Source organism: Microtus oregoni, unplaced genomic scaffold (assembly GCF_018167655.1).
Source record: "Microtus oregoni isolate MIOR12 unplaced genomic scaffold, Mior012 000005F_ref0000423, whole genome shotgun sequence".
Classification (NCBI taxonomy): Eukaryota; Metazoa; Chordata; class Mammalia; order Rodentia; family Cricetidae; genus Microtus; species Microtus oregoni.
The window spans coordinates 18,431,921-18,458,167 of record NW_024543064.1 but is presented as its reverse complement, the minus strand read 5'-3'; the positions used below and the strand labels follow the sequence as shown (position 1 = coordinate 18,458,167).

The window sequence follows — 26,247 nt, the reverse complement described above, 5'->3', positions numbered from 1 at the left end:
TACTGCTGATGGCCTGATGATCCCAGGTCTCCCTAGGAGTTGTTGGTCAACTGAAAGCTAAGAAGACAGCCCCACGCAGCACCTTCCTCGGCCTCACAGGTCCTGGTCTCAGACTTCCGGGTCCTTCCCTTGTCCTGATTTGTGTAGGTGCCTGCCAGCTTCTCCTAGCCTCTTCAATCTTTACTTTCTCCTCACTCAAACTAGACCTTGGTTTTTACTGTCCCAAAGGAGTCACCAAACAAATCAAAAAAAAAAAAGGGGGGGGGGGATGTGATGGGGAAGCTCTGTTAACCAATCACACCCACTTAAGGCATGGCTACCTGGACCGGAGCAAGAAAAACTGAGAGGGATCAGGTGTGTGCACTCTCTGCAGACACAGAGGAAGTCAGACTCCCCATTCATGTGGCATGAGTTTCCCATTATAACCATTAAAAATATAATTGTTATCCTTAAGCTGGCCTGGTTATTTCCCATATCGAGCTAATTTGCTACAGGGATGGCGTGGGGAGATGACTTAGTGGGTAAAAGTGCTTGCTATGCAAGCACAAAGAACTGAGTTTGAACCCCTAAATGCTATAGAAAAGCCTGACACACGGCACCAAGGTCTGTAACCCCAGCACTCCCACCAGAGAATAGCAGGCAGAGACCAGACAATCTCCAGAAACTTGAGGATCATGCAGAAACTTCAGGCATAGATAGCCTAAAAAAACAATAAGAAAACCCTGTCTTTGAAAGTTAGAAGACGAAGACAGACATCTAAGTTTGTCCTCTGACTCACACGCAAGAATCCACACACACGTGTGCAGATGCACCCCTACACGGGCAAGTGCATATACACATGCAGATATACACACGCGAGGCACTCACTCAGCAGCCTGCAGTTCCCTGGTGCTATCCACACACATGTGCAGCTTCAACTAAAGCAAGTCTGGAGTCTACAAAGCCCGGGACCACGAGGAGGGCATGTTGGTTCCAAGCAGCCTGGGACTGTGTGGTAGGCATTGACTGAGTGTTTGGGACCAGATCTAGCAGCTATGGAAATAACAAGGGATAGAGTCAAAAGCCATGGGCTTTTCAACTTGGCTGGTGAAACACCTTCAGGATCCTCGACAGCGCGGACTCTAAGAGGACGCCTTTCTGAGGGACCTGAGCAAGCCAGCACCAGCAGAGGGGAACACATGGCCATCAGAGAGTGACTTCTCATTTTGTGGTAATAAACTAGAATTGACTAACGCTGGCCTGGTCTCACCCTGCACCCAGGGGAGCCAGCAGGGTTAGTGCTAGCATTCAGACTTCAAGATGTCTAAACCGCTAAAGACAGAATCTGGGCAAGATGGAAAAAGCAAACTTCCTGAATGTCGTACCCAGACAGGTATGTGGCAGCAGAGGTGTTGTGTTTCCCAGCCATCCCCCAACCCAGGAACCTATCTTCACACCCAGGTCAGACTCAGGAAGCCAGGCAACCTCTGCGGCAGTGGGGAGCCTGTGACGTGAACTGCTTAAGGAAGAAGACCTCCTTTGCGTCCAGGAAGCAAGCCTCTTCGGTGATGGGGCACTAGGTCTAAGAGCACACACCGTGTGAGTGGGGAGCTCTGGACACTGACGGGGAAGAGTGGGAAGGAATCTCCTTGGCTACCGCCAGCTTGTGAGATTCGCCTTTGCTTTTACGGTCTCTTCTCCTGGACCAAAATGAAGATGAAGCTACACACTCCCACTACACATGGCTTCCTCCCTTCTCCTGTGTGTCACCAGGTCAGAGATATGTACGTCCCATTTCCAAAAAAGGGGGAGGCCTGGCTCTGCACTTTCAGTCACAGAGAGCAAGCATAATGACACAGACCTGGAATCTCAACACATGGAAGAGAAGGCAGGTAGCTCATGAATCCTAGGCCAATATAGTTACATAGCAAGACCTTATCTCAGATAGATTGATAGATAGATAGATAGATAGATAGATAGATAGATAGACAGACAGACAGACAGACAGACAGACATATACACATGACCAAGTGTGGTGATGGTTGCTTGGAACCCCAGCACTTGCAAGGAGGATCAGGAGTTCAAGGCCAGCTTTGTCTATATAGCTAGTTCAAAGTCAGGTTGGGTTGGAGGAGACCTTGTCTCAAGAAAACCAAATCAAACAAAGAAACAAGGAGCAGTCTGTGGTGGTTGGCTCAGTGGCAGCCCAGCAGAATGGTCACATGGCTGTGCTCAGTGGGAGGCTGCAAAACGGAGAACTCAGGCACCCAGCTCTTCCAAGCTCTTCTCAGCTGACATCATGCCAGCAAATGGTTTCAGTCCTTGAGAGCAAGGAAGGAAGAATGGATTCGATGACAACAGAAGACTGTAGCACGAATTCTAATTGCTCTTAATAAAAACCCGGAGTCAGATATTAGGGGGTAAAAGCTGAGAGATCACTGAAGCAGTGTGGCCAGCAACTAGAGAGACCTTTTACCTCTACCAAAGGGGCGATCCTGCCCTCAGACTGCATCCTCAGACTGCCCTGAGCTCCTGCCTCCTCCCACCTTATAGTCCTTTCTGCTCAGCCACATCATTCCTGTCTCTACCTCCCTAGTGCTGGGATTAAAGGCATGGGATCTCAAACGCTGGAAACACCTTCATGTAAGCTCTGTTTCTCTTTTAGACAGATTCAATCTTGTGTAGCACGGGGTGGCCGTGAAGTCACAGAGATCCTTCTGCCTCTGCCTTCTGAGTCCTGGGATTTAAGGTATGTGCCACCACTCCCTGGCCTCTAGTGGCTTAGCTCTTCACTCTGATCTTCGGGCAAACTTTATTTGTTAAAATGCAAACAAAATATCACTAGAGGCCTATCTTCAGTTAGCCAGGAGAGAGGTGAGATGGAGGGACAAGGAAAACCAAGGCTGAACTGAGGAAAACCCATGGCTCCACTCTCTTGTAAGATTTTTAAACTTTTATTTATGAGAGTGTCTGCATGTGTGTGTGTGTATGTTGTATGTGTGTGTGCCATATGTATGTGTGTCATGTGTGTACCGTATGTGTGTGCCGTATGTGTGAGTGCCATATGTGTGTGTGTGCCGTATGTGTGTGTGCCGTATGTGTGTGTACCATATGTGTGTGCCGTATGTGTGTACCGTATGTGTGTACCGTATGTGTGAGTGCCATATGTGTGTGTGCCGTATGTGTGAGTGCCATATGTGTGTGTACCGTATGTGTGAGTGCCATATGTGTGTGTACCATATGTGTGTGTGCCGTATGTGTGTGTACCGTATGTGTGAGTGCCATATGTGTGTGTGCCGTATGTGTGTGTGCCATATGTGTGTGTACCGTATGTGTGTACCATATGTGTGTACCGTATGTGTGTGTGCCATATGTGTGTGTACCGTATGTGTGAGTGCCATATGTGTATGTGCCGTATGTGTGTGTGCCATATGTGTGTGTACCGTATGTGTGAGTGCCATATGTGTGTGTGCCATATGTGTGTGTACCGTATGTGAGTGCCATATGTGTGTGTGCCATATGTGTGTGTGCCATATGTGTGTGTACCGTATGTGTGAGTGCCATATGTGTGTGTGCCATATGTGTGTGTACTGTATGTGAGTGCCATATGTGTGTGTGCCGTATGTGTGTGTGCCATATGTGTGTGTGCCGTATGTGTGTGTGCCATATGTGTGTGTACCGTATGTGTGAGTGCCATATGTGTGTGTGCCATATGTGTGTGTACCGTATGTGAGTGCCATATGTGTGAGTGCCATATGTGTGAGTGCCATATGTGTGTGTGCTGTATGTGTGTACCGTATGTGTGTGTGCCGTGTGTGTGTGCCGTATGTGTGTGTACCGTATGTGTGAGTGCCATATGTGTGTGTGCCGTATGTGTGTGCCGTATGTGTGTGTGCCGTATGTGTGTGCCATATGTGTGTGTACCGTATGTGTGTGCCGTATGTGTGTATCATATGTGTGAGTACCGTATGTGTGTGTGCCGTATGTGTGTATCATATGTGTGAGTACCATATGTGTGTGTGCTGTATGTGTGTGTCATATGTGTGTGCCGTATGTGTGTGTGCCATATGTGTGCAGATAGCTGTGGAGGTCAGGAGAAGGTCTTAAGTCTCCTGAGCTGGAGTGACATGTTTGAGCCCCACAACATGGGTACTGGGAACGGAACTCCAACCTCAGATGAGCAGCCAGGGATCTCACCTTCTAAGCCATTTCTCCAGCCACTGACTCTTCTTCTAAATCTTGGTGCTCCCAAAAGCGTTGGCCCCTGCCTTTCTGTTCAGGCACTCCTCCGAGGTCTTTGCAGGGAGCCTTTAACCCCTGACAATGACTCCAGAAACCAAACCCCAGCCTCCAGCCACCCCGCAGAAATGGCTGCTTCCATTTCACAAGCCTCTCGCATCTAGTGTGTCTAGAACTAGCCTCACGGCTCTTCAGCAGGCAGACACCTTGGTCATACCAAATATCACCTCACAGTCACACTTACCAACCTCTCCACAATCTGCCAACCCCAGCCTCAGCTCTTCCAGCCCACATTCCAGCGCCACTCAAACTGCCCCAAATGTCACTCTCTCCCTCAGCCCTCAGCTTGCCCGTCCTCTGCATAAGCACACAAGGAACCTCCACGGGGCCACCCCTGTACGCCTGCGGCTGCACACAACCTACATGTTCCACGCGGTGGAGGTGAAACCATACCTTCCCGGCTTCACGCCTGGGGCTGAATGAGGTCAGTCCCCAGGAAAAGTTGAAGCAGAAGGGAAGGAACGGAAGGCAGCTAACATTCCTTTCACCTTCAGCTCAAGCACATCCATCCAGAAAAGGTCTGGGGCTGACCTGCTTGGCAACACAGAACAGCTCTGCAAATCCCAGCAGCCACAGGAGGGCAGTTTTTAGGGTAACTGTGATAGAGGGGGAAACGCACAAACAGCGGCATTTCAAAGGACTGCAACCCCGAGACAGAATGAAGGGGTGAGGGGAGAGCAGCCTAAGCCTAGAGGGCCCCCAGTCCCTCTCCCACTTAAGGAATGGCACCCACCTGGGAGAACTGGCAGCGACGGACCCAGGCAGAAAAGCTTCGGCATCTAATTAAACATTTCAGACTCCACTGCACATGAGCAAGGAGCCTGCGTCCCCCACGGAACCCTGACAAATGAGTCGTTTCCAATCTATCTATCACTATAGCATCTGGGTACCTCGGGAAGATGAAAATAAGACCAACACATAAATGAAAACCAATATACAAACAATCGTCTCCCACATAGGCCTCCAGGAAACCACAGGCACGGCCATCTGCCAAGACGCCCATCACCGCTTCCTGCAGCCAGCAGCCCCTGAGTAAGCAGGGCTTAATGCGAGCTTTAACAACAGAGACTTCTCCTCTGAAGCCTGACTCTCCACTGCTGCTTCTTAGCTGAATGTCCACCCCTCCAAGCTGGAAGGAAATCAGGGAGGGACAAATGAGATGTGTTTTTATATGCAGCATCCGCCAAGGAATTTGCTAGAAATAAATAGTAGGGACAGAATGAAGAAAGATTGCAAGTTGGCTGGAGGTTGAGAATTCACAGATTTCTTACACAGACATGGAGATCTGTAAGCTGCCATCCTGATGCCCTGGAGAGAATGCTTCCAGAAAGCAATAGTACATTCTCTGTTTGAAATTATTTCTCACCAAGTTTATTTGAAAAGAAGTAGATGGAGTCCTTTGTGCCATGACAACTCGTGGGAGTTGGGGTCTCTCCTGACTCCATCTGGGCCCCTGGGATCGAACTCAGGTTGTCAGGCATAGCAGCAAGCACCACTCTCCAGCCCAGTGGTAGAATATTCTCAATCAGTCCCTGGTAGCTTACAGCACAGGTAGCCTCAACAGCCTGGGTCACACCCAGCATGGCAAAAATGAGGTAACAGCAGGACCAGAGGTAGCCTCCCCGCTTAAGTGTCCCTTTCTCCTGCATTCCATCAGTTACTGAATTTTATAGCTAGCAAGCTGCCCTGCCGACCACAGGCTATCCAGAAGCCAAGACGCAGTGTGCAAAGACCATTCTTGCCAGTCAGAAAGCATCCGAGGCCACAGCAGGAAGGCAGGCAATGGCCCCGCTGTGAGCACTACTCCTGGACAAGCAAATATTTTCCTCTCGGCGGTTTATCCTGTCCGCTCCCCCACACACAAAGATTTAGGTGGGACAGGCAAATATTTAGACAACTAAGCAATGCTGCTCTGCCTCTGGGCATCTGTTTGTGCGAGGAAGTGACCTGCGCCTGTGATAATATTATTCTATAAAGCTCTGTGAAGCCAGGGGATCGCCTTTGCCCTTCCTTTAAGCCCACTGTGCAAACGAGACTCCATGAAGTGTCTGTATTTTCAACCTTTTTCTTAAAGTTTTAATGAATCCGAGAGATCAAGGGAACAGCATGTACTCTCAGCTCAGGAAAATTTGGCTTTAACGGAGTCTTTGCCCCAGCTTTTTCCTCATCCAATACCGGTGCGAGTTTTACATATTAGACGATTTCCAGCAACTCCCTTAAATAAGGAAAAGAGAACTCTACTTCAAAAGGAGAGAGAGCCTGGACTGCAAACAACCCCAGAACAGGGATGCCTGGTGTACCTCAGACCCACCTAAGAAGTGTCTAGAGGTCCAGCGGCTCATGCTACACCCAGACCAATTAAGTCTGCCTCTCTGATTTCATAAAGGAAGTCGCAGTAGCATTTACTAAAAGCCTACATGAGATTCTAGAAGGCAATAAAAGCCAGAAGCCTCAGACGACTAATTCCTTTGAATACCTAAGAATATGACATTTGTACCATGTCCCATCCCAAAGAGGAAACGAGCACCGTGGCTTTCGGATGATGTCATGAGAATGTCAACCTCGAAGCCAGAAGGCAATGTCTGAATCCACAGAACACAACGAAAACCTATTGGCCTGTGGCCTGCTGGTCACTTTCCTCTTGGGGTTCTGTCAAGGGTGAGCCAGGATTATAGTCTTTGCTCTAAATATCACAGTCTGTTGGATGGATCAGCTCAACCCTAATGGATGCCTGGGCTCTGCTACAAACACACAGACAGGGGATATATGACCTGATTGTTCTAGGATTAGCATCACTCAGTCTGCAGACCACCGAAAGACTATTTTTATTCCTAATTTAATTAAATTTTTAATTATTTTTGTTGTTGTTGTTTTGTTTTTAGAAACAGGGTTTCTCTGTGTAGCCCTGGCTGTCCTGGAACTCACTCTGTAGGCCAGGCTGACCTTGTACTCAAAGTTCCACCTGCTTCTGCCTCCCAAGTGCTAGGATCAAAGGCATGTGCCACCAAGGCTCAGTTTAGTTTTATTTTTATGTGTATTGGTGTTTTGCCTGCATGTATAAGTACCACATGCGTGAAATGCTCTCAGAGGCCAGAAGAGGGTGTCAGATCCCCTGGAACTGAAGTTACAGACTGTTGTGAGTTGCCATGTGGGTACTGGGAATTCAACCCAGGTCCCCTGGAAGAGCAGTCAGTGCTCTTAACAGCTCCACCCACGCCCTGAGGATTCCTACATGTATGGGTGGCACTAAGTCAAAGGTCTCTTCTTAAAATTTATTATTTAAAATTTATTATTATTGTATAATAAATTTAAAATGTATTATTATCATATCTTTGCATATGTGTGTGTGCACGCACATGTTCACAAGCACAGAGGTGCACACGTGGAGGTCAGAAGACAACCCTTAGGAGTCAGCCTCTCTCCTGCAGTGGGATCCGGCTTCTGTAGAGAGAGGAACAGCTTTTACCCACTTAGCCAACTCACCAGCTCTCAGCATCATTCTTTGTCTTGCATTCATGTAGACCTCGAGTTCCCAGAAGAGGACTATACAAATGGTACCCAACGTGTGAACAACTGCATCCACACAAAGTCTGAGGAGCTTGGGAAGTAATTATAGACAGAAAAGAATAGAGTGAATCATGGCTTATTGATAGCAGTGTTTTCTCAGTCGGGCTCTGTTTGCTAGAGGCAAATGTGTCTCATTGAAGAGAGGCTTCCTGACTCAGCTTTAGCTGCAAAACCTTGCAGCTCTTTAAGAGGTCCGGCCATGAAACACTTAAACGGTGTTGATAAAAGCTGACTGCATGCTTTTTGGTTTTCAGTGATAGCAGGACAAAAGCTATGTCGTTTTAAAATGCCGGCTGTCTGAGCTGTCCTGCCAGTGAAAATCTGACTCTTTGAAGCAGGAGGTTTGGCTACAGAGAGAGTATTTGAGTGTTATTTGTGGACACACTGTTGCAGCTTGCTTGCTGGCAAGGACCTTGAAATACCATAGAGTTGTGGCAATAAACATGGCTCTGGCTGGTACCTCCACCATGAGCCTAGAATTTCAGAAAGCAAAGCCATGGCTTTAATCCTACCCATATTGCTTAGCAAATTAAAGACTCGTGTAGTCAGAAAAAGAGAGAGAGAGAGAGATCCAGTAAAGAGAGATTCAAAGACTAAGAAAACCTCTAAATGGTTTACAGTGTGTTAAAAATATATGCAGGCTAAAGGTTAAAATCCTTAAAATAAAAAAGAAAGAAAGAGAGTAGTTGGGTGTGTTGGTACACACCTTTAATCCCAACACTTGGTAGACAGAGGCAGGCAGATCTCTGTGAGTTCAAGGCATGGTGGCACATGCCTTTAATCCCAATACTTGGGAGGCAGAGGCAGAGAGACCTCTGTGAGTTCAAAGACAGCCTGGTCTACAGAGTGAATTCAAGGACATCCAAAGATACACAGAGAACCTGTCTTAAAAAGCCAAAAATTAAAGGTAAAAATAAAGAAATGGAGGTTAAAATAAAGCCACATAAAGATGAAAATTACACAGAGAATCTTGATACTCTGTGTTATTATGCTCTCTTTGAATTGTTTGAATGCTGAGGAAGGAGCAACAGCTGCTAAAAGATACTTGCTTATAAATGCTGCTGAATTAATCCAAGATAGGTATTTTGAACATACCTTGACTTCAAAATTGAAGTCAAAATGTATGTTACTTTGGAGAAGAGATATTGCTTTTGTTTCCATAGGAAATGAGAGGCTGTGGATTCATTCTGAGTTAAGAAAAATCAGGTTTGTTATCAAGGAAGACCACCTGAGAAATCTCTGGTAGGAACAGATGGCCCGGATGTCTGAGTTCTACATCCAGAACAGATTCAAGACTGCTGTCTGAGATGATCAAAACTCACAGGATACTCCAGTCAGGACTAGATTATAATTCTAAATTTTCTTTAAGTCCCCATAAGATTATCAGCACCCCCAACCAGCAGGAAGTAGCCTGGAAAACTATGCCCACATTCCCCAAAAATGGACTATGGATGTTCTTATTTTCTTTAAAAAAAATGGGGGGGGGATGGTGCAATTCTGTATTCTGTCAATTATGTTTTAAATAAACGCTGATTGGTCAGTAGCTAGGCAGGAAGTATAGGCAGGACAACCAGACAGGAAGTAGAGATGGGCCAATGAGAACAGAAGTATTCTGGGAAGAAGGAAGCTCTTTCTGCAGTCCTGTCCAGACACCAAAGAAGCAGGATGTGACCTGCCCCGCTGAAAAAGATACTGAGCTATGTGGTTAACATAGATAAGAATAGTGGGTTAATATAAGTATTAAAAGCTAATACAAAGCCTGAGCTAATGGGCCAATCAGTTTATGATTAATGTAGACTTCTGTGTATTTTCTTTGGGATTTACCGGCTGTGGGAACTGGGAAGGACAGAAACCCCAACAAGCAGGCCCTCATGTTACACCTCCTGTTTCTTCCCCTGACACCAAGCCTAAAAGCACTTTCCACTGAGCACAGGAACCCCACAATGTAAGACATAGGAAATCTACAATGTACACCTCTGTCCATTCTGCTTGGGTGGATACCACTCTGGTAGCCCACTAGAAGACTAACAAAACATGACTATGGGGAGGTTCCTACACAGTGCCGCCCAGAGAGCACTGTGTGCCCCACCCATTCCCAACTGTAGTCTGGGAGCCCAGAGAGCACTGTGTGCCCCACCCATTCCCAACTGCAGTCTCGCCAATGCTGCAAGCTGCTGGAGTCTCCAGACTGAGATGCTGTCTTCCTGCCAAAACAGGAACGTGTCTCTTTTATAAAGGGTTTCCTTGCACAGTGAAGTAGCAAAATCGATTATATTTTACTTGCTGTTTTTAAAAAGGTATACTTCTGAAAGGAAGGAATGAAAGCCTTCATTTCCCACTGATTCTTATCATTAAAACCCAAGGCCACTCCAAAGGTCTCTAAGGCAAGGAACAAACATAGGGGACGGCTCGTGGAAAGCCAGAGGGATGGAGGATTGTGATTTAGGTCAAGAGCTCACACACGCACACAGGAAAACATAACAAGGGCTGGAATGCCTTCCTGGAAAGTAGCACTTACCAGCAAGGTCTGGGTTTTGCTTTCAAAAAGCCCATACCAGGAGTGTGGCAGAGGAAAGAGATCTTCAACAAAAGATTTGGGGCTCAGACACAACACCTTCCCCTCCCCAAAAGAGACAAATAAAATTAAAGGCAGGTTGGGTGGGATATACAGTGCTGGCTACATTTGTATCAACTTGATACAAGCTAGAGTCACCATTGTGAAACTGTTTCCATAATAATGTTCTGAAGGCAAGTGGCTAATGATGTGGAAGAGCCCAGTGAATTGTGGGTAGTGCTACCCCTGCACAGGCGTATATAAGGAAGGCGGCTGAGCCAGCCATGAGGAAAAAGCCAATAAGCTGCACTCCTCCATGGTCTGTCTGCTTCAGTTCCTGCCTCCAGGTTCCTGACCTGACTTCCCTCAGTGGTGGAGTGTGACCTGAGAGTTGTGAGCTATAATGAACACTTTCCACCCCTTTGGTCAGTGTTTTATTGTAGCAGTAGAAACCCTAAGATGGATGATATCTACTTCAGCTGGAACTTTTGAGAACACACCATGGAAATCCCTCAGTAACTCAGCAACTGAGCTTATATAAACTTTTCTTCCTTCCTTCCTTCCTTCCTTCCTTCCTTCCTTTTCTCTCTTGCTCCTTCCCTCTCTTCCTCTCTTTTTTAATGTGAGATTTATAAACCAAGTCTCAGAGGTCGTCATTATGCTTAGAGTAAGAAGCCCAAGAAAGTACTTGACTGTTTATGAGACCCTGAGAGGCAATCACAGTAATGTCGGCGGGAACACTAACACATCTATCTCTAAACACAAAGAAGAAATGAATAAAAATGCACAAATAATTTAAGATATGATCAGTCAGAAGCCAGGAACCCTTCCCAGAACCCCATTGCTGTTCAGTCATAGTTTCAACAGAAAAGTCATATCACACACACACACAAAAATCAATCAATCAATCAGTGAGGTGCTTTAAATACCACAGTGTGCTACAAACTGTCCTTGATTCGGGAGTCATCAGAGGTCTGCCTGCTTATCTATCAGGGTAGCTAGCGAAACTAAATGGTTCCCTACCGAACCCCAGGTTAGAAAATGACGAACCTGGGAAGTAGGGAATAGCATCAGAAGACAGGAAGGAATGCTAGCATGAAAGGGGGGGGGGGACCAAAAGCAGGTGAAGCTAGAATCTCAAGGAAAGCAGCAGCCACAATGTTTAATAGAGAATCACAAATGGCTGGACAGAGAAGCTGGAGGACATTGGGTGACCCAAACCAGGAGATTCAGAGCCAGGGTAGGTGAGGACAAGAAGGCGTGCTGTGAAATAATCCTTTTGTACACTGTGAAGATTTGTCGCTGACATTGGTTTAATAAATAAGCTGACTGGCCAGTAGCTGAGCAGGACAAAGTTAGATGGGAAAGCCAAACTGAGAATGCTGGGAAGGAGAAGGGTGGAGTTAGAAGTCACCAGCCAGATGCAGAGGGAACCGGAGATGAACATGCGTGCTAATAAAGGTGCCACCATGTGGCAGAACGTAAATAAGGAACCAAATTAACTTAAAATATAAGAGCTAGTTAGTAATAAACCTGAGCTATTGGCAGAGCATTTATAAATGATATTAAGCCTCTGTGTGGTAATTTGGAAGCAGCTACCGGGATGGAGAGCAGGTGGTCAGGACAGGAAAACTCTAACTGCAAAGGTTAGAAGAAACAAACACAAACACTTTTTAAAAAAAAAAAAAGAGCTATTATAAAGATATACTTTGTATTTAAAGGAAAATATAAAATGAGAAGACACCTGGGAAACAAAAACCTTTACAAACAGAAATTAGAGAAGTAAAATTATTTCAAGTTTAAAAACCTACCTGTTAAGCCGGGCGGTGGTGGCGCACGCCTTTAATCCCAGCACTCGGGAGGCAGAGGCAGGTGGATCTCTGTGAGTTCGAGACCAGCCTGGTCTACAGAGCTAGTTCCAGGACAGGCTCCAAAGCCACAGAGAAACCCTGTCTCGAAAAACCAAAAAAAAAAAAAAAAAAAAACCTACCTGTTAGATATAGGACAACAAGCTACACACAACAGAAGAAAAGCTCAATGAATTTGAAAACAGATTTAGGGCTGGAGAGATGGCTCATTGGTTAAAGAGCACTGGTTGCTCTTCCAGAGGTCCTGAGTTCAATTCCCAGCACCCACATGGTGGCTCACAACCATCTGTAATGAGATCTGGCGCCCTCTTCTGGCGTGCGGGCATACATGGAGGCAGAAGGTTGTATGCATAATAAATAAATAAATCAAAAAAAAAAAAAGAAAAAGAAAACAGATTTGGCCAAATGACAAACACTGAAGTTGAGAGAGGCTGAAAACAGACCTCTAGGTCAGTGTCAAGCAATCTAAGTTATATGTCTCTAGACTTCTAAAGGAAAAGTACACAAATTGGATGGGAAAAAAATGTATCTCAAGACATGTTAACTTTTTATTTTTCCACGTTTGTAGAAAAACATCAAACCATGAAATAAGATGAACAGCCCCCCCCCCCCAAGAAAGCCAGGCTTGAGCCCATCTTTAATCCGAGTGCTCAGGAGGCAGAGGGAGGCCGAGTTCTGTGCGTTCCAGGCCAGCCTGGGCTGGTTAGCAAAGACCTTGACTTGAAAAATACAAATGAGGGTCTGGAAAACTGTCCAGCATCAGTTAGAAGCAGACTGCCCTCCCAGAAGCCTAGGTTTCAGTCCCAGCACCCACACATCCACTCCCAACCCCCTATAATTCCAGTTCCAGGGGACTGACACCCTCCTCAGGCCTCGGCAGGTGCAGGAACACAGGTGGGGCCGAGACATACAATAAAACATCTATTCAGGCAAAAACACTCATCCACATAGAAATAAATGTATTTTTAGAATGAATGAATGAGCAAAATTCCAAAATAAAATGAAATGAAAACACTTTTAGATCATCAAAAACTGGAAGAAGCTGTCGTCGGCAGAGTTCAATACCCAAGATGCCACACGGTGGAAGGAGAGGGCTGACTACTACAAGTTGTTCTCTGACCTACATACATGTGGCATACATGCACACAAAATAAACAAAGGACAGTTGGTTCATCAAGAAGATACTGTGGTAAGAGATTGCTTGTTTGTTCCCAGCTGCCAGACCCGAAATAGTTACACAGAAACTATAGTAATTACAACACTGCTTGGCCAATAGCTTAGGCTTCTAAATTAACTAACTCTTACATCTTAAATTGACCCATTCCTATTATTTTATATCTTACCACAAGGCTCCTGGTTTACCAGTAAGGTTCTGGGGCGTCTGTCTCCTTCGGCAGCTACATGGCATCTCCCTGACTCTGCCTTCTTTTCTCCTCTATCTCTGCTTGGAATACCCGCTTTGCTCTATTCTGCGCTGCCATAGGCCCCAAAACAGTTTCTTTATTAACCAATGATAATAAAATATATTCACAGCATACAGAGGGGAATCCCACATCAAGATACAATATTAAATATACATATATGTACCGGCTAGTTTTATGTCAATTTGGTACATGCTGGAGTCATCAGAGGAAGGAGTCTCAACTGAGAAAATGCCTCCACAAGATCAGGCTATAAGCAAGCCTGCAGTTTTCTTAGTTAGTCATTGATTGGAGAGGGCCCAACCTCTTCTGGGTGGGGCCATTTCTGAGCTAATGGTCCTGGGTTCTATAAGAAACTAGGCTGAGGGCTAGAGAGATGGCTTAGAGGTTAAGAGCATTGGCTGCTCTTCCAGAGGTCCTGAGTTCAATTCCCAGCAACCACATGATGGCTCACAACCATCTGTAATGAGATCTGGTGCCCTCTTCCAGTCTGCAGGCATGCATGCATACAGAACACTGAATATATAATAAACAAAATAAAATAAAAGATGGCAGGCTGAGCAAGCCTTGAGTAGTACACCGGTAAGCAGCACCCCTCCATGGCCTCTGTATTAGCTCCTTCCTCCAGGTTCCTGCCCTGTTTGAGTTTGTCTGACTTCCTTAGATGTGGAAGTGTAAGTCAAATAAACTCTTTCCTCCCCAACTTGCTTTGGTCATCATCTTTCATCACAGCAACAGTGACCTAACAAATAACTAAAATAAAACATGATGCAAAAATAGAAACAATTCAAGTAGATATTAGAAAATATTTATCTCAGTGGGCAATGCACAGGTGTGAAAAGCTGAGTTTGGATCCCTGGCACCCATGTAGAAAGGAAAGCTGGGTGTAACACACACATACACACCTGTAACCCTAGATCTGAGTTTGGATCCCTGGCACCCATGTAGAAAGGAAAGCTGGGTGTAACACACACATACACACCTGTAACCCCAGATCTGAAGAAGCAGAAGACCAGGTTCTTTCTGATCAGTCAGTCTAGCCAACCTGGTGAGTTCCAGGTTCAGTGACGAGAGAGGACTGGGAGTGTTGGTGCACGCCTTTAATCCCGGCACTCAGGAGGCAGAGACAGGCATATCCCTGAGTTAGAGGTCAGTCTGTTCCAGGACAGCCAGGGCTAGAGACCCCGGGTGGGGGTCTCTGACTCTGACCTCCCCACAGGCATGCACAGGTGAGGACACCTGTGTACACAACTCTATATACATGCATATACCACATGCACACAATGAAGATATTAGACTCTGATTCTTAGAAAATACCAATAAAGTCAATGAACTGCCGGGCGGTGGTAGCTCACACCTATAATCCCAGCACTCGGGAGGCAGAGGCAGACAGATCTCTTTAAGTTTGAGTCCAGTCTGGTCTAGAGTGAGTTCCAGGACAGTCAAGGTTGTTACATACCCTGTCTTGATAAAAGAAACAAAAAAAAAACTCAACAGAAAAATACTGTCAATTTCAGGAAAGAAAGAAAGAGCACAGAAGAATCCTCAAAACATTAGAAGAAACTGAGACTCCTGTGAAGAATTTGAGTCTACAAACAACTTGTATGTGCTAGACAAATTTCTGAAAAATCAGTAAAGCTGTCACAAGAAGAAGAAATTCCAAATCACTTTATGTCTGCTATATGACCAAAGTCATAATTTTTAAGACTTATTTTAGTTCTGTGTGAGTGCGTGCGTGTGTTGTGTGTGTGTGTGTGCATCTGTGCAGGTGAGTGCAAGTGCCCAGGGTGGCCAACAGGAGGCAGGGGAACCCCTGGAGCAGGAGTTACAGACTGTGATGAACCTCCTGACATGGTGCTGGGAATGGAACTTGGGTCCACTGGAAGAGCAGAACGTGTTCTTAACCACTGGGCCATTTCTCCAGCCCTCCTGATGAAGTTATGCCAACCTAGACATCCCAGCAGCTTTACCGACGAATTCTATCAAAACTGAAGATACGAACAACATTAAAACCCAAATTTTCTAGGGGGTAGGAATACAGCTCATACTAAAATACTTGTCTAGCACAGGCAAGGTCCTAGATTTGGTGTTCAGCACTGAAAGGGGGGAAAATATTAGATAAAAACAGTGTGTGTGGTGTTGCACTCCTACACGCCTGTAATCTGTAATCCCTCCACTTGGGAGGTGGGGCCGGGAGGATCAGAAATTCAAGGTCATCCTCAGCTTCCTCAACTCCCTGTGAGTTCAACACCAACCTGGGTTACATGAGACCCATAAAAAAAAGTGTACACACAACACACAGTTCTTTTTGGATGCAAAGAGGAGAGAACCCATCTATGAGGCTGTCACAATGCTGACACCAAGAAACAGATAAGGATTTTTTTACGATAAAACTATGGACACCTCAAAGTATGGGGGTATCAAGTGCACTGGCTTAAAACACCTTTTAGAACACCCTGCTTCACCATAGTGACAGGATGAAAGAGGAAAGCAGTGTCACCATCTCCACAGATTCAGGAAGAATAGCTGACAGCCTTCGGTCCCAAAGGCACCAGGACAGTGGCTAGGTCCATCCCCAGAAGCCAAATATGCACAGCCCAGCGCAGTGGAGCACACTTGAAACCCCACCTCCAGGGACGCAGACTCGGGTGGGCCCCCCAGGCTCAGTGCCCAGACAGCACAGCCTACTTGGCAAGTTCCAGGCCAGTGATAGACTATCTCAAAAGAACAGAGCACAGAACCTAAGTGATCACATCCAAGGTTGACCTCTGGCCACCACAGGCACACAGACGTGCACAAAAACATAAAAAAAACCCTCTGAGCACACTAGGAATACTGTGGGAATTTCTTTGGCCTGATAAAACAGAAACCTATGTCTGGGGCTGGAGAGATGGCTCAGAGGTTAAGAGCACTGGGGCCAGAGGTCCTGAGTTCAATTCTCAGCAACCACATGGTGGCTCACAACCATTTGTAATGAGATCTGGTGCCCTCTTCTGGTATGCAGGCAGAATGCTGTATACATAATAAATACATCTTTCAAAAAATAGTCCTTTATAATTATAAAATAAATAAATAAACAAACCTATGTCTGACATCATGAGATGTCTTTTTTTTGTTTTTTGTTTTTTTGGGTTTTCTTTATTCTTTTTCCTTGAGAACAAGAATAAGGCATTGCTGGGCAGTGGTGGCACACCTTTAATCCCAGCACTCAGGAGGCAGAGGCAGCCAGATCTCTGTGAGTTCGAGGCCAGCCTGGTCTACAAGAGCAAGTTCCAGGACAGGCTCCAAAGCTACTCAAAAAAACCCTGTCTCAAAAAACCAAAAAAAGCACACACAGTGGGCAAGATCTAGATAGTTATTATGACAGTGTTCTGCCTGCCTGTATGCCTGCACTGCAGGCCAGAAGAGGGCACCAGATAGCATCATAGATGGTTGAGAGCCACCATGTGGGTGCTGGGAATTGAACTCACAACCTCTGGAAGAGCAGTCAGTGCTCTTAACCTCTGAGCCATCTCTCCAGCCCTGGCAGCACTCGTCTTTAATCCCAGCACTTGTGGGGCATAGGCAGGAGGACCTTGGATTTCAAAGCCAACCTGGTCTACAGAGTGAGTTCCAGGACAGCCAGGGCTGCAGAGAAACCGTCTCAATCTCTCTCCCCCAAAAAGGAGCTGTGTTAGGTAACTGTACTTACCTAAACAACGCCTACACAACAAAGCTGTGGAAAAGAAGAGACCACACAAGACCAGCGAGGACAGGTGACAGTCCTGGACCCTTGGGCACATGGTTGTGATGCATAGCAGTGTGTATGAAGACCACAGAGTTGCCAAGAAAGTTTGGTGGGATGCTACAGAAAATGACCGAGGTAAATGTGAGGAGGGGGGAAAACAATCCCCTATTAGTTGTTGACTGAAAAATGCAGCTGATTAGTGAAGGCTCACCAGGAAAGGAGCTGACCCAGAATGTGCCAGACAAAAGCTCGATTGCTGTTCATCTACCCAGGAGGGCACTAGTCAAAATGCCAAAGTTGGTGCTGGAGAGATGGCTGAGAGGTTAAGAGCACTGGCTGCTCTTGCAGAGGACCCAAGTTTGATTTCCAGCACCCACATCAGGCAGCTCACAATCACCTGTAACTTCAGTTCCAGGGCATCCAGCGCCCTACTAAGGACACATGTATGCACATAAAATCATGCGCGTGTGCACACACACACACTATCTTTAAGGGGGAAAAGCCACAAATTTGACTTGCAAAAGTTTCCATAGACAGTACTAAATCCTGTGGCCAGCCACTGCAGCTTTCAGTTCCAGTTAAAGAAGTCACTGCTGCTAAGCAGCGGTGGCCCACGCCTTTAATCCCAGCACTCAGGAGGTAGTGGCAGGTGGATCTCTGTGAGTTCCAGAACAGCCAGAGCTGTTACACAGAGAAACACTGCCTTGAAAAACAAAACACAAAACAAGAAAGAAAGAAAGAAAGAAAGAAAGAAAGAAAAGGAAAGGAAAGAAAAGAAAAGAAGAAAAAAAGAAGAAGCCACTGCTGAGGTGAGAGACAGCCAGACCCCAGTGTGAGGAAGAACTGTGCTGGACACCTGTCTCCCAGATCTGGGGGAATTCTCAACCCAAATCTTAGAAAACAAACCTTGGGGGAGGCCAGCACACACCTGTAGCTGAGAAATGACACTGAGGCCTGTGGCTGTGTCTCTTTTGAAAGGCTTGGATGACAAAATAAGGCTGATGAGCACACTCTCACCTGCACAGACTGTGTTAGGAGAAAGAGACCTGGCGCTGGTGGCGTACGCCTTTAATCCCAGCAGAAGCAGAGGTAGGCAGGAAAGCAGAAGCCATTACTCTCTGATTGAGCCTGGTGTTTCTGAAATGCAGGTACAACAAGCTGTAATAACAGTCATTCCTGGCTTGTGACACTCGGATATGCTCCGTGTGGAGTTCTTGTCCTCAAGACATGTGATAAACAGCCGTGATTTCACTCAGGGCAACTGTCCTGAATCCCGAGTTCCTCAGTCCACAGCTAAGCGGATGCCCATGTTGCCAATGGACACATGACAGGAAAGAGTTTCCTAAAACTCCTGACATACCCTACCCCTGCTGCCAACTGGTGATGTCCCCAAGCTTGGGCGCCAGCACTCTCAAGGTCTGGTGCCCACCAAGATTACCAAAAGCTTCCCTGTGCCAGGCTTTGCCATCTACAAGCCTGATTTATTTTTTCCAATAAGAGAAAAGATATAAGACCTTCTGAGCAAAGGATGCCTAATATACATCACAATATTTATTTTTGGTGGAGGAATAGATCGGTCTTGCGGGAAAGCTGGGGAAAAGGCATCTTGTGAACATGGATGTAAATCAGTCACTCTGAATACCTCGGAGAATCTATATTCTCACCACCCCCCCAACTCTACTGTGAAATAAACCACTGACTTCTTTACAGGGATCTTTTTATTTGTTTCTTGTCTAACACTAAAGTTAAGGATGTGCAGCCCAGGAAGCAATTGCTTCTCTAATGCCCAGTCTCCCAAAAGACTGGCAACCCAGAGAGAAGGTAGAGAGACATCGATCTGCAGGTGTTAACGGCGGCTGACCGCTGAGGCACGAAGTTCTACGGAGGAGTTGGGAGGGTGTGGCTTGGCTCAAGATACAAGAGCCTCCCGAGGGATGTGTCCAGTTATTACAGCTTGTCTCCACAAAGTCAAATGAACTACACAGCAAGGCAAGAAGGAAGCGGAGGAGCAGAGAAGGCACAAAGTATCTCCGATGGAACTGCAAGCCAGCTCTTCGAGGCGAAGCCATCTCGGTCTGAGCCATCCCTAATATGAATCATCCCGTACATCTCCCAGACTCCAATTCACATGCTACAGAGAACACAGCGCCTTTTCATTTTCTTACCTGTCCCTGGTCCCAGTGATGATAAATCAGAGACACAGAGAAACCACACATCACTAATGAACCAGCCTGCTAATGAGAAGCAAAGATCACTCGCCAAGATGACAACATCACCTGTCACAGCCAGCAATATCCTGGAGGCTTGGGGTGGCAGGCCCCAAGGGTAGAGCCAGGGACACATCTTGCCAAGCCAAAGGCACTTTGGGACCATTAAGAGCATCCTCCAGGTGCCTGCTATCCAGGCAGGAAAGGGTTCATTCACCTCCGCCCCCCTTCAAATTAGCCTTGGAAAATTACTGATACTTCTAGTCAACCTCTTGAGTGGCTGAGCCATTAAGCCCTTAAACCTGGCTGGAGGTCCCTGTCAGCCTCCTTGGAAATCATAGGTGTTCTTGGGGCAAAGATCCAGCCTCAGCTAGCAGCAGTCTTAACTGTTCATTTATCTCTCTCTCTCTCTCTCTCTCTCTCTCTCTCTCTCTCTCTCTCTCTGTGTGTGTGTGTGTGTGTGTGTGTGTGCATGTATATACATGTTGGGGAGGGTGCACACGTACAAATATGCATGCATATGGAGGTCAGAAGTCTACCTCATGTTTTTGGCGTTATCCATCCTGCTTTTGCCTTTCCTCTAAGAAAGGCAATTCTTTCCACATTTATTTAGCCTGTGGGGAGAGGTGCAACACACGCCCATAGCACCACAGTTCCTCAGTGATGGCCAAGGGACAATTTTGGAGAACAGTTCCCTCAATCCATCATGTTATCTCAGAGATCAAAGTGAAACTGTCAGGCCTGGCAGCAGGTGCCTTAACATGGCCTTTTTTTTTTTTTTTCCATTAGGCTGACTGTCTCTACCTCCCCGTGACTGGGATAAGGACACACCACCAAGCTCTGCTTTTTGACATGGGTTCTGAGGTTCAAACTCAGGTCCTCAAGCACCTTGCCAACTGACCGATCTTCCCAGACGTCTGAGGTAGGGTTTCTATTGCTGTGAGGAGACACCATGACCACGCAACTCTTATAAAAAAGGACAACACCTCACTGTGGTGACTCGCTTACAGTTCAGCATTTTAGTCCATTGTCATCATGGTGAGCATGGCAGCATGCAGGCAGACATGGGGCTGGACAGGTAGCTGAGAATCCTACATCTTACAGGCAACAGGGAATTAACTGTAACACTGGGTGGTATTCTGAACACAGGATACCTCAAAGTCTGCTCCCTCCCCCCCACGGTTATACATGTCTTCCAACAAAGCCACGGTCCTAATAGTGCCACCCCTGTGAGCTTATGGGGACCAATTACACTCAAACCACCACACTAGCCCAATCCACAGATCTTGAACAAGCTGAACCAATATTCAAGTATGTGGGCCAAGTAAACGCCATACCAGAGCCAAGGACTAGGGCAGCTCCATGAACACAGCAATAAACAGCGAGGCAGGGGAAGGGAAAACTGCTCCCTGAATTCTGGTCTCTTGGTTTTACTGTATCAAGACCAAGTCCCAGACCACAGTCAGAGGTCAGCCCAGGCTGGGTTCTTCGCAGGACTGTGTGAGGTGACACAGGAGAGTCCAGGGCCAACTGGACAATGAAGCAGAAATTCAATCCAGGTTCTCTTTGCCCAGACAAGCACTTCAGGAAGAGGAACCAGAAGGAATGGTTCCTTCCTATATTTTGTCCAAAAGTAACATATGAGCTAGAAGGACACCCAAAACCAGAGACCAGTATTGTGACCCTAGGTTGACCATTCCGTTTGACAAAAGCCCCCTTCGTTGGGAGGGACCCATAAGGTTTTTCAGATCAGCGACCTCCCTACCATCACGAACTCAGAACAGTGTAAATTATTTCTCTGGAATGTGATGCTAACAGGGAGCCCATCCCCAACTCTTACCGTATGTAATAAAGCCTGGGCTTGAATCCACAGACCACCCACCAATGGACAGGACTGCCATTCCCTATCAAACATGTCTGACCTGCAGCCCTCGGCTGCACATGTCCCAGGACAGCTACGGATTCATCCCAGCGCATATGGAGATGCTACCATACCACAGAGCTAAAAGGCATCCCTGTGGGTCCACACGTTCCTCAGAGCTGGAAAAGACGCCGTTCACAAGCCTGTCCCCTTTGCATTCCAGCCAGCACCTTTGCCCTTCATGAGCACAAGCTGTAGAGCCAATCATCCCCATCTCCCAAGTTCAATAAGAGTGCTGGGAATATCTAAATTCATCAACATTTAGATAGTTATTAATGGGTACAAGCTAGGGACACAACAGTATCAATCACTGCCACCAAAACCATCACCACACGATTACACTTGACCTCATGGGACTAAGAGGTGCAGGAATGGAGAAAGTCCAATTACTAAGGTGTCCCTGACTATCATAGAAGTCTACAGAGGGGCCAGAGCTGGACCAGTGTCCACCAACAGCCTACCACCTCTCTTTCATCCAATCCTATAGGAAGGTCCAGGCAGGAAGGGATGTAGCTTGCCCAAAGACAGACAGCAGGCAGCTGAGCTAAGACACCGACCCTTGTTCTCTTGGGTCCCCCCCCAACACACACACATTCCAACACATTGCCTTCTCCAAGGTTCCAAAACTGGGAGGTGATGAAGTATTTCCTGACACGTGGATAGCCAGCACTTGCAACTTCAACCCATCTTCTCAGCACAGGCTTCGCACCCACATCCATCTCTCAAACCAGAATCTTCACAGATACACTTACTCGATCGGGAGCCAGAGCATCCAGTTACCTTCCATTCCCATCTATCGCCCTCTCTGATTCTGTCCCCATGATTATTTTCGCTTTAAAAAAATCTCATCTCATAAGAACAGGGCTCTTTTTATCTGATGCTAGCTCTCCTTCTCCTGGGGTCTAATCAATCCGTGTCTGGAAATAAACAAACCAGAGACAAATGCCACGGTCCCTTTTTGGAAAACAGGCACCTTTAAAATGATTCAGTCCTAGGCATGACACAGAGAGAGACTGGAGGAGACCACGCACAGATAGCTCCAGTGGTAGTCCTGTGCATGCCTCCTCCGGCGGGACGGCAGGGACAGTCACCGTCTGTTAACTTCTAAAGGACTCCACCCATCATGTTTAGAAGGGAGATATGGGGCAGGGTTCAAAGTCAAGCACCCCGAGAAGACCACAGGTCTCTAATCACGACTGTGACTATAGCTCAGTGCCCACCACTTTGAGGAGCTTGCAATCTCCAAGTCGGAATGAGAAGGCTGTGGAAGAGCAGCTGCAAGGACCCACGAGCACGAGCGACAGCCAGGGTGTAGGAGATGACACATCACAGATGAGGATACCTGGCAACAACGTGGGCCTCCTCCCACTGTGTTACTTCACACCCACCTGTAAAGCATAGAGTGCTCGCACCTCCTACCAGCCCCAGTCACTGCAGAGAGTGGGAACCCCAGCCTCTGCTAGTAACAGAGGCCGACTCTGCATGGACAGAGCCAAGTTCCTCCCTAGCAGTCGGGCTCACCGGGCTCACCAACGCCACTCGCTAACCACCGCCGCCACCCACCCACCCCATCAGGGAGGCTTCAACCCAGCCTTGCAGAAGGGTTGCTGTACCTCTTCCACACTAGTGAATTCTTAATCCTTTTGGAGATCTTTTTGACAGTTTCTTGGCAGCTCTAGACATCCCAGGAGAAACAGCATGCATGCATGCGACATATGTGTGATTGATTTCACCAGGGGTTGCAGCCCACCAAGGAGGTTCAGAAGAGTGTAAAGAGGGCCTATATTGGGAAGCAGCTTTGGGAAAGGGAGAGGCGAGTGGCCCAGGTGAACTGGGTCTTAAGACAGCCTCTTAACTGAAACAGGAGAAATGACATCTCCTGCTTAACTATTGCAAACTCTAGTCTTTGAAAGTTGAGTGAGAACTGGGGAACTGCGAGTTGCTCATGCGCACACGTGAGCATGCACACATCAAGGACTTAGGTTCTGCGTGACTTCACGTGTTCTGTGATTGCTTCTTGAGAGCTTCCAACAGGGCTCTGCACAGTCCAAGCAGGCATAAATGGTGTTGGGAGGAAGGGCAGCTCCCACACGGGAAGAGGGTAGCCAAACCCTCCAGTGGCCCGAGTAGATCTCAGCAGGGGAGAGCCTAAGGGTGCTGCCGGTTATCTCTAGAAATGGTAGCAGGCCTGCTGGCTTCCTGCAGTAAACTCAGAGGTCCAGACTGAAGCAGAGCTTTCCTTCTGGCTCCCCAGGAAAGGGAAAGCATCCTCTTCTTTCCAGGGAGGAGACCCTGGCCCATTGCTTGCTCATGTCCCCCTTGTGGCCCGGGGGTGTCACTGCAGGCCCCTCTGCTATGCTGGCCACACAGACTACTCTTAGCTGGGGTGGGGCTGAAGATTCAGGTACCAATGGCATCTGGGAAGCTGTCTGCAAGCCATGTCTAGGCTGTGTTCGTTTTTGATGTCTTAAACTAAGACTCTGACTCAAAGTGATTCTTCTAAATCGCTCTGTGGTCCAGTCCTTACAGGGTACCGGTCCAAGACCCACCTCATTAAGTCAATAACCCCAGAGTTCTGTAACATTACCACTGCTTTATTGATCATGCTTTCCCTTCTCACATGCAATTATGTACAATTGTTGCAAGGCTCAATAGAAGCAGTTAGCAGGAATGCTAGACATCTCTGGTTGGCAAGATGCTGAGAGATTACAAAACAGAACACCAAATACCATATCCTGTTGGGGCTTAGGGAAAGTCAAGACTTAAAGACACACAAGTGAGCAAGAATATTTCTAGTGGCTCTCTCCTGCACAAAGGCAAACTAAGGACCTAGAGTCCTCTCCGCAGTGGCAGGCCAGCAGGGGAAAGCGCGGAGCCCACCAGGGCTGGGGATCGGCCTGGAGGTTAGGTAGGGGCCATAAGCTAAAGTCCTAGTTACCCTAAAGTATGCACCGAAGAGTGAGTAACTTTGGAGAGAGCGGCGGTGCTGCAGTGTGCCTGAAAGGTCTCAGGCAGAGCAGGAGCCAGGAGGGGTCAAGAAAGGGGAACCGCTGGTAGCGGGAAGTCTTGGCAGAGGGTGTGTTGGGGTGGGGGGGGGGGGGAGGGGGCGCTTACCTCTTTGATTTTCTCCCGCTGAGCTCGCACTAGACTCTGGGACTCCTTACTCTCATCAGTCCTTGTCCCCAAGACCGGGTGTCGAAGGAGGCTACGGAAAGCATTGTAGTCGAAACTGAACCGGACGCTCCCTTCCTCCTCCCGGGGTCCGGTGAGGCGGGTGCGCCGCAGCCAGCCTTTCCTACGGAGGATACCAACTCTGCGGCCAGGATTGTCCTCGCCCGGGGCCGGAGCCGCGGGGACAGGGTTGGGAGGCGGCTCTTGCTCGGGCACCGGGTGGTGGTCAGTGATTTCGGCCATCACCTCCAGGCCGGGCTGCTGGGTCCGCGAGGTCGAGAAGAGACGCTTGAGGCGAGAGGAGTGGGGCAGCAGGAACAGGGCGCCGAAGCACAGGGTGACGAGGCCCGAGAGGAAGAGCAGGAAAAGGAACTTCTGCGGCAGCCGCAGCCCCCACGACGAGGCCGGGACGAAGCCCGGCACTTTCCTCACGATCATAGCGGCGCGGCCAGCAGCAGGGGGCTGTCAGCTCCGCCGGGGCTCCCGGAGTCCCCGAGGGTGGGGAGCAAGAGCGCAGCAGGGGCTGGTGTCACCAGGCAGGACTGCGCACCCCGAGGCCGCCGCCGCTCTGGGACCTGCCCGAAGTTCAGGGAGTTTGGAGCGAGTCCTCCCGCGCGAGGGCGGGAGTGCGGCGGCCTCGGCGGGGCCCGGGCGAGGGGGGCTGCTCGGCTGGAGCCCGGGCCCGCCGTGCGCAGCAGCCTGCCCTCTGCCTGGTCCGCGGAACCCGAGCCCTCCCGCGCCGGAGCCGTCACATGCCGTCCGCGACGCCCTAGCAGGGTGCGCAGGGGCGCACGCAGGCCCCAACCCTCCCACACCCGAAGTTTCAGCCTCTGGAGCAGTTTGCAACGGGAGCCCCCGGGGCTGCAGCGCAAACACCGCTCCTAGAGCGCGCGCCCGGCTGGTGGTGACAGCGCGGGGCCCGGTGGTCCCCGCACGTCCACAACTTTGCTGTGCCGCGCGCAGCTGCGGCTCCTGAGGCTTCGCGGGACCCGGGGGCTTCTGACACTCGCGCAAGCAGAGGGATGCCCGGGAAGCGCGTGCGAAGCCTGCAGCTGGCCTCGATCAGCCCGGGACTGGGCGGCTGCCGCTGCGCCCAAGAGCGCGGGCTCGGGATCCGCAACTCGTGAGGGCGCGGGTCTCCCGCTGCGATCACCTGTTCCCGGCCCCGCGGCTCCACTCGCCGCGCAGCCTCCCCCGCCGCAGCTCCAGACGGGCCGCCGCCGCTCCAGCTCTCACTGCGACAGCGCCGCCGCCCCGCCCCCCGCCGGCCACGCCCTCAGGCCACGCCCACATGCGCGCCCCGCGCCCCGCCTCCCCGCCCTCCGCGGCGCCGCAGTCTGGCCAATGAGGAGCCTAGTCGGGAGGAATGGGCGGGTCTAGTCTGGGCCACGCCCCTTTCCCCAGTACTGGCGCTGCGCTCCCCCATCCTGTGGCTCCAATGGTCCAGCTGCGCGCTGTGGCAAGGGCGGGGTGCAGAGCAAAGCGAGGTCATTGGCTGCTTCCGAGGGATCCCCGTTGGGCCACAGTCACCCA

The 26,247-nt window shown here is 48.6% G+C and overlaps 1 protein-coding gene across 1 annotated transcript in view; it reads right to left on the bottom strand.

Moving 5' to 3' along the window:
• Positions 1–25,967, bottom strand: part of Man1c1 (mannosidase alpha class 1C member 1) — a 147,635-nt gene extending 121,668 nt beyond the window's left edge. The window contains exon 1 of the mRNA XM_041652696.1: positions 24,658–25,967. Within this exon, the coding sequence (XP_041508630.1) occupies positions 24,658–25,152 (495 nt within the window). The 5' untranslated portion in view covers positions 25,153–25,967. The remainder of the gene's footprint in view (positions 1–24,657) is intronic.
• Positions 25,968–26,247: the final 280 nt, after the last annotated feature.